Source organism: Leptonychotes weddellii, chromosome X, assembly GCF_054177405.1.
Source record: "Leptonychotes weddellii isolate Sample4059 chromosome X, ASM5417740v2, whole genome shotgun sequence".
Lineage (NCBI taxonomy): Eukaryota > Metazoa > Chordata > Mammalia > Carnivora > Phocidae > Leptonychotes > Leptonychotes weddellii.
In genome coordinates, this window is record NC_138385.1 from 26,317,468 (window position 1) to 26,325,230 (window position 7,763).

General features: G+C 41.7%; 1 protein-coding gene across 1 annotated transcript in view; it reads right to left on the reverse strand.

Moving 5' to 3' along the window:
* Window positions 1-7,763, reverse strand: part of DOCK11 (dedicator of cytokinesis 11) — a 187,270-nt gene that overhangs the window by 17,693 nt on the left and 161,814 nt on the right. The window contains 1 exon segment of the mRNA XM_081808354.1: window positions 3,700-3,822. Within this exon segment, the coding sequence (XP_081664480.1) occupies window positions 3,700-3,822 (123 nt within the window).

Below are 7,763 nucleotides of genomic sequence, written 5' to 3' on the forward strand. Positions count from 1 at the left end.
ATCTCGGGGTCATAGGATTGAGCCCTGCATAGGGCTCCCCGCTCAGAGGGGAGTCTGCTTCTCCCTCTGCCCTCTGCCCCTCCCTGCCACTCACGTTCTCTCTCTCAAATAAATAATCTTAAAATTTTAAATTAAAATAAAAAATGCAGATATAAAAATGAGTATACGCCTCAGTGAGGACTGCTTTTATACAAGCTTACAGAAGTTTTCAAAAAAGAGCACCCAGAAAAAGGGAGTAGGTTATTTTCACATTATTAAGAATGTGAAAAGACAACCTATAAAATGGGATAAAATATTTGCCAATTACAGATGTGATAAAGGTGTACTATCAGAAAACATAAAGAACTCTCAGGGGCACCTGGGTGGCTCAGTCGGTTGGGCGTCCAACTCTTGATTTCGGCTCAGGGTCGTGGGATCGAGCCCCTTGTCGGGCTCCATGCTCAGCGGGGAGTCTGCGTCTCCCTCTCCCTCTGCCCCTCCCTCCGCTCATGCTCATGTTCTATCTCTCTAAATAAAATCTTTAAAAAAAAAAATCTTAACAAAAAAAGAACTCTCACAACTCAACAACAAAAAGACCAACAACCCAATTTAAAAATGGGCCAAGGTCTTGAATGGACATTTCTCCAAAGAAGACACGCAAATGGCTAACAAGCACATAGAAAGATGTTCAAAATCATTGGTCATAAGAAAGTACAAATCAAATACCACAATGTGATAACACTTCACATCCACTAAGATGGCTTTAATGAAAAACCCAAAACAACAAGCATTGTTCAGAATGTGGAATGTATACATTGCCGGTGGGAAGGTAAAAGGGAAAGCAGTTTGGTGGTTATGCAAAAAGTTAAACAAAGAATTATCCTATGACCCAGCAATTCCATTCCTAGGTATATACCCAAGATAAATGAAAACATATGGCCACACAGAAACTTACACACGAATGTCTCTAACAGCAACTATTTATAATAGCCAAAAGGTGAAAACAACCCAAATGTCTGCCAGTGGATGCATGGATAAACAAATTGTGGCATATCCATGCAATGGAAAATCATTCAGCCATAAAAAGGAATAAAGCTCTGATCCAGGCTACAACTTGGAATAACCTCTAAATATTATGCTAAGTGAAAGAAGCCAGACACAAAAGGTCACATCTTTTTTTTTTTTTTTTAAGATTTTATTTATTTATTTGAGAGAGAGAGAGAGAGATAGCAAGAGAGAACATGAGTGGGGAGGAGAGGGAGAAGCAGGCTCCCTGCTGAGCAAGGGGCCCGATGCGGGGCTCAATCCCAGGACCCTGGGATCATGACCTAGGCCAAAGGCAGTGGCTTAACCGACTGAGCCACCCAGGCACCCCCAAAAGGTCACATCTTTATTAATCCCTTTTTATGTCACATCCAGAATAGGCAAATCCAGAGAGACAGAAAGCAGATTGGTGGTTACCAGGGAATGGCGGGTGAGGCGGAGAGTGATTACTTAGTGGGTAGGAGGTGTTTTCCTGGGGTGATGAGAATGTTTTGAAACTAGAGAGAGGTGGTGGGTTTGGACTATCACGAATGCACTGAATGATCCTGAATTGTACACTTTAAAATGGCTAATTGTATGTTCTGTGAATTTCACCTCAATAAAAAAGGGGAGCACAGAAACAGTTGAGCTCAATTGGAGGGAAATTTTCCTTATCTTTATGGCTGTTATCTTGGATACTTTTCAGCCCATCCCATAAAGATACAGTGAAAAATTATACATCAGTGTCCTAGAAACAACGACTACACCTCGTGTAGAACGCCAGGGGATCTGCACAGACCTTTACAAGCCTCCAGGGAAACAGGAGTAGTGTCCCTATAGAAAATGCCGTTTCCGGGGCGCCTGGGTGGCTCAGTCGTTGAGCGTCTGCCTTCGGCTCGGGTCATGATCCCAGGGTCCTGGGATCGAGCCCCGCATCGGGCTCCCTGCTCCGCGGGAAGCCTGCTTCTCCCTCTCCCACTCCCCCTGCTTGTGTTCCCTCTCTCGCTGTGTCTCTCTCTGTCAAAATAAATAGATAAAATCTTTAAAAAAGAAAAGAAAAGAAAATACCGTTTCCTCTCACGTGTAGAGAAGATGTATTTTTCTTTCTTCCCTGTTAGTTAATTGAGGAGCAAAATGCTCCCTGGGTTTCTAACAGCCTGATCTTCAAGCTAGTAAGAAAGTAGGTACTATGGACATTTTACAAAGGTTCTTAGGATGTAATGCTTTGAGAAAAGGAGCAATGCCATTTCTTTTCTTTTTTTAAAAGATTTTATTTCTTATTTGAGAGAGGGAGAGGGAGAAGCAGGCTCCCCACCAAGCAAAGAGCCTGACATGTGGCTCGATCCCAGGACCCTGAGATCATGACCCGAGCTGAAGGCAGACGCTTCATGGACTGAGCCAGCCAGGCACCCCTGCCATTTCTTTTCTTGTCTCATGGGCTATTCTTTGCCACCTCTATGACCTAGGTTTAATTATTCATCTCTTGCTTATTCATAGAATCACTTGAACTCCATTATGGTTTTTCAGGCATGTCCCATATACACCAAAAGTATGGCAAAGAGAGAAAGGCCTAGATCCTGGGAAAAAAAAGTGAGTTGGACCAGAGCCAGTCTGAAGCAGAGATTAGAACACTATGCAGATGATATTAAATGTATGTGTTTCCCCTCTGGGAAACTTCTTCAACAATGAGAGCGTGCTTGCTATACGTAAGAATAAATGGCTTTGCTTTAAAGGAAAGGGTGGGGGGGCTTGAATCCTAAATCACCCCTTCCCAGCACAGCAGGGGTAGAAATTATGATACAGACTCAGAGACTTGAATATAAAACATTCCTATTCAGTGCGGTTGGCAACAGGTGTTCATTATATACTAGTCTTTTTTTTTTTTTTAAGATTTTATTTATCCATTTGAGAGAGACACGGAGAGAGCACCAACAGGGGGAGGGGCAGAGGGAGAGGGAGAAGCAGACGCCCCACTGAGCAGAGAGCCGGACATGGGACTTGATCCCAGGACCCTGAGATCACGTCCCAAGCTGAAGTCAGACACTCAACCGACTGAGCCACCCAGGCGCCCCACTACTAGCCTTTATTAATTACCCTTTACCAACAGCTTTGGCTGGCAGGCTAAACTGGAAAAACTCATGGCAGGACTATTACTAGTGTCTTAATTACCTCCCCCATTCTCAGCTGCCAGCACCTTTGGTCTCCTCATGGAATTGCAGAGAAGAGGCTAGGCCTATGCCTCTTCTCAGAGCAACATGGAAATTCAGTAGCTTTTTTCCATGAAGGTTTGGTGAAGACAACACTGAATTTTTTATGCCCTGAGGGGAAAGGGGGGGGAAGTGCTAGATTAAAATGTTCTAAGAACCACTTACATAATCAAAATTTAAGCTTATATTTTGGATGTTTTACCCTTAATTTCATTTGGAAAATGTACATGAATGTAAGGTAGAATTCTCATTTTAGGATTTCACAGGATTTTGAAGGATAGGAACTTTCAAATTGGACGAATGTGTCAAAACGACACAGTTAAGTATCTATATTCTATAATAAAATACAAATGCCATAATACAATGAACCTTCTAATTTTGAGAGGACACATAGTAGAGGGATAGTGACATAACTACATGACTGTTTTTTTTTCCAAGACCAAAATAAAATGTAGTTGAGGCCAATGATGCAAATGTTTAAATTACCTACCTCAAATTCACGACGTTTCTCATAAATTGGAATGATCAACTTGGAAATCTCAGAAATCACTTCATAACGTTCTGCTTTCCATAAGCCATCCACACATTGTTCTAGCAACTCCAGCAACACTTCCTGCATTAAGAGCAAAATGCAATCAGGAATTAGAGATGGTTTGACAGTTCTGGGCAAATAAATCCTGAACCATTTCAAGTTCACAGAGAACAAACAGAACGTGCACCGAAGGAGTAGGGCTTATGTAACTCTATTTTCTAAATCAAATACTTGAAATATTTGAAATGGAAACCCTTCTTAAAAATATGAGAGTAATCCCTGACCATAGTGAAGTGTACCTATTTATTTTGTTCACTCACACAATGAAGATGTTAACTGTACTTACAAATGTCACCCATTAAGGAGTATCTTTAAGATACTCACAAGAAGATGGGGACTCGGGGAGGACCCCACGTGACTACAGAGGCATTGTTTGTTCCAAATGGGAGAACGAATGAAGGTCTGATGGGATAAACCCCACTAAGCTGATGAATGTTCATTGTTGTTTTTTTTTTATACTGAAGTTATATTTACACAGAATATAACAGAGTCTTAAGAAGATTTGACAACTTTCGGGGTGCCTGGGTGGCTCAGTCGTTAAGCGTCTGCCTTCGGCTCAGGTCATGATCCCAGGGTCCTGGGATCGAGCCCCACATCGGGCTCTCTGCTCGGCCGGGAGCCTGCTTCTCCCTCTCCCACTCCCCCTGCTTGTGTTCCCTCTCTAGCTGTCTCTCTCTCTCTCTGTCAAATAAATAAAATAAAATCTTAAAAAAAAAAAAAAAGATTTGACAACTTTCAAGCTCTTGTGTTAGTGATATGGATGTTTATGAAAATGAAGCTTTTGGTAAAGAATGCTTCCTTCCTGACTGTTGGCCCTAAAACTGGGGAGATTGAGAGGATAATAGCTCAAGATAGAGATCTCTGACTGTGCCAGAATGATAACAGCTGCGACAAATTATTTTATGACCCACCATCTCATGTTCTCAACAATAAGAAGATGAAGCCCATTACTGCGGCTAGCCCTAAGTCTTAACAGCTTGTTTCTATCTCGAAGACATGCTCTTGAGATTTACAGAACTGAACGCTAAAACGGCTCTTCCTGTATGCCCTTTAGCAATTTTGAACTCAACTTCTTCCTAAACTGGTTCTTTCACTTGGGTTTTTCCTAGTCAGCCGGGTCAACACCCTATGAGCCCTGAGCTAGAAAACTTAAGAGTAGTTTTGACTCAGCTCCTGGGATGGGTTCAAGGGTGTCCCTCAAAAAGAGATGTTGAAGTCCTAACCCCCAGTTACCAGAAGGCCAGAATGTCACCTTATTTGGAAATAGGGTCACTGTGGATATAATTAATTACAGCACAATCATACTGGAGTACGGTGGCCCCTTAATCCAATATGGCTGGGATCCTCACAAGAAGACGGGGACTCAGGGAGGACCCCACGTGACTACAGAGGCAGAGTCTGGAGTAACACAGCTCCAAGTCAAGGAACGCCAGAGACCAGCCAGGAAGAGGCGAGGAAAGATTGTTCCCACAGTGTCAGAGGGGAACATGGTCTGCTGACACCTTGATTTCAGACTTCTAGATGCTTGAGCTGTGAGACGATACGTGTGTGCCCTCGGTTACAGCAGCCCTGGAGAACCAGTGTGTTCTCTCTCCACTCATCCTCTCATCAGCTCGTTGCCAACTTCTGCCAGTTTGACTACCTAAATATTTCTCAAATCTGACTCTTCCTCCACTTCTACTCTCACTGCTAAAGTTTAAGACCATGTCATTTTTTTCTAATTGGTTTTCCTGCCTCCAGCCTCGACACTTATAAATCTATCTGCCGTAGGCTTCGGATTCCAAGGCAAACCAGACCACGTCCCTCTCCCCTTCTTAAAATCTCATCATGGCTGCCCCTTCTTTCACAGAGCAAAGGACAAGTTCTTTCATTTGGCACACGAGGCTTGCAATAGTCTGGCTGATGCTTCTATAATCTCATCATTCACCATGCCCAGCCTTGTACTTTATGCTCCAACAACAATGAGCTACTAGTAGTTTCCCTGCCCTCACTCTGTGCCTTTGTTCATGCTATGCCCTCTGCCCTTTACACCGCTTCACTTGGTTAACCCCTTTAAGACAGCTTAGGTATCACCTCTTCTGGGATCCTTCTCCTAATCAATACAGACCAGCAAGACACTAGATACCTTTTATCCTGCTCTGAGAATTCATTGGGTGGATATACATCCCTCGACTTGCCCATTATCTATGTATCTGACTTTCCAAATAGGCTGTGACTCTTCAAGAGTAGTAACAGTATCTTATTTATATTGGTTTCTTTAGTCATTAATGCCAAATTAAAATTTCTAGCAACAGTGGGAAGGAAGGACTTTGGGGGAATTAAAAATCTTTTACAAACTAGTGAGTCCCAGAAATGTAAAGCTGGTTTATAATAGGGAAGAAAAATCCACTGTAATATATAGAACAAAGCAGCATACAAGAGAAAACTGGTACCTCCAACAATAGATACAGAAAAAGCACTTGAAAAAACGCAACATCCCTTCATGATATTAAAAAAGAACTCTCAGCAAACAAGAAGGAGAAGGGATCTTCCTCAATCTGATAAAGGGCATCTACAAGAAACCTACAGGCTGAACACTCATAAGTTTGAGAACGAGTCAAAATGCCTGCTCTCACCACTTGAATTCGACATGATGCTGAAGGTGCCAGCCAGTGAAACAAGGCAACAAAAAGAGAGAAAAGGCATATAGATTGGCGAATGTAAAACTGTCTGTGCAGATGACATGACTGTGTACATAGAAAAGCCTAAGGAATACACAAACCACTAAAACGAATATGCGTATTTAGCGAGGTGGCAGATCGTAAGATCAACATACAAAAATCAATTGTATTGATATATATTAGCAACAATAAATTGAAAAAGAAATCAAGCAATACTATTTACTGTGGCAGCAAAACATCAATTATCTAACGATAAATCTAGCAAAAGACAATAAATCCAGCAAAGCCCTGAAAAATCACAAAATACGGCTGGGAGAAATGAAAGATGACCAAAATAAAGGTTTCACTGAAAGATTCAACATTGTTAAGCTTGCCACTCTCCACGTAAACTTAACAAAATCCCCAAAAAACTTCCAGCAGGCTATTTTGAGGAAATCAGAAAAGAGGATTCTGAATTTTATATGGAAATTCAAAGGATGTAGAATAGTCAAAATGACTTGGAAAAAAAAAAAAAGCTGGAGGGCTAACACTACCTGATTTCAAGACTTATAAACTTAGAGTAATCAAGATGGTGTAATATTCATATCAAGATGAACAAATAGGTCAGTGCTACAGAACAGAGTCCAGAAATAGGCTGCACACATATAAAGAACTAAAATTTGACCAAGGTGCCAAGTAATTCAATCAGGCAAAAGGAAAGTTTCATTTTCCCCCATATGGTGAGAACCATCTAAATATCTGCTTTCAACCTTGACCTCTATCTAATTCCATGCTCAAAAATGAATTTCAGATTACAGACCTAAATATAAAACTTACAAACAAAGTTTATAGAAGAAAAGATAAGGGACGCCTGGCTGGCTCAGTCAGAGGAGTGTGAGACTCTTGATCTCGGGGTTGTGAGTTTGAACCCCACGTTGGGTGCAGAGATTACCTAAAAATAAAATCTTAAAAAAAAATGTAAGACAATACCTTTGCAATCTTGAGGTAAGCAAAGATTTCTCAGACCAGACACAAAAAGAACAAACCACTAAAGATGGTAAATTGGGCTTCGTCAAAACCAAAACTTTTGGTTCAATAAAAGACTCAATTAAGAAATGAATAAACAGGGCGCCTGGGTGGCTCAGTTGGTTAAGCGACTGCCTTCGGCTCAGGTCATGATCCTGGAGTCCCGGGATCGAGTCCCGCATCGGGCTCCCTGCTCAGCGGGGAGTCTGCTTCTCCCTCTGACCCTCCCCCCTCTCATGCTCTCTCTATCTCATTCTCTCTCTCAAATAAATAAATAAAATCTTTAAAAAAAAAAAA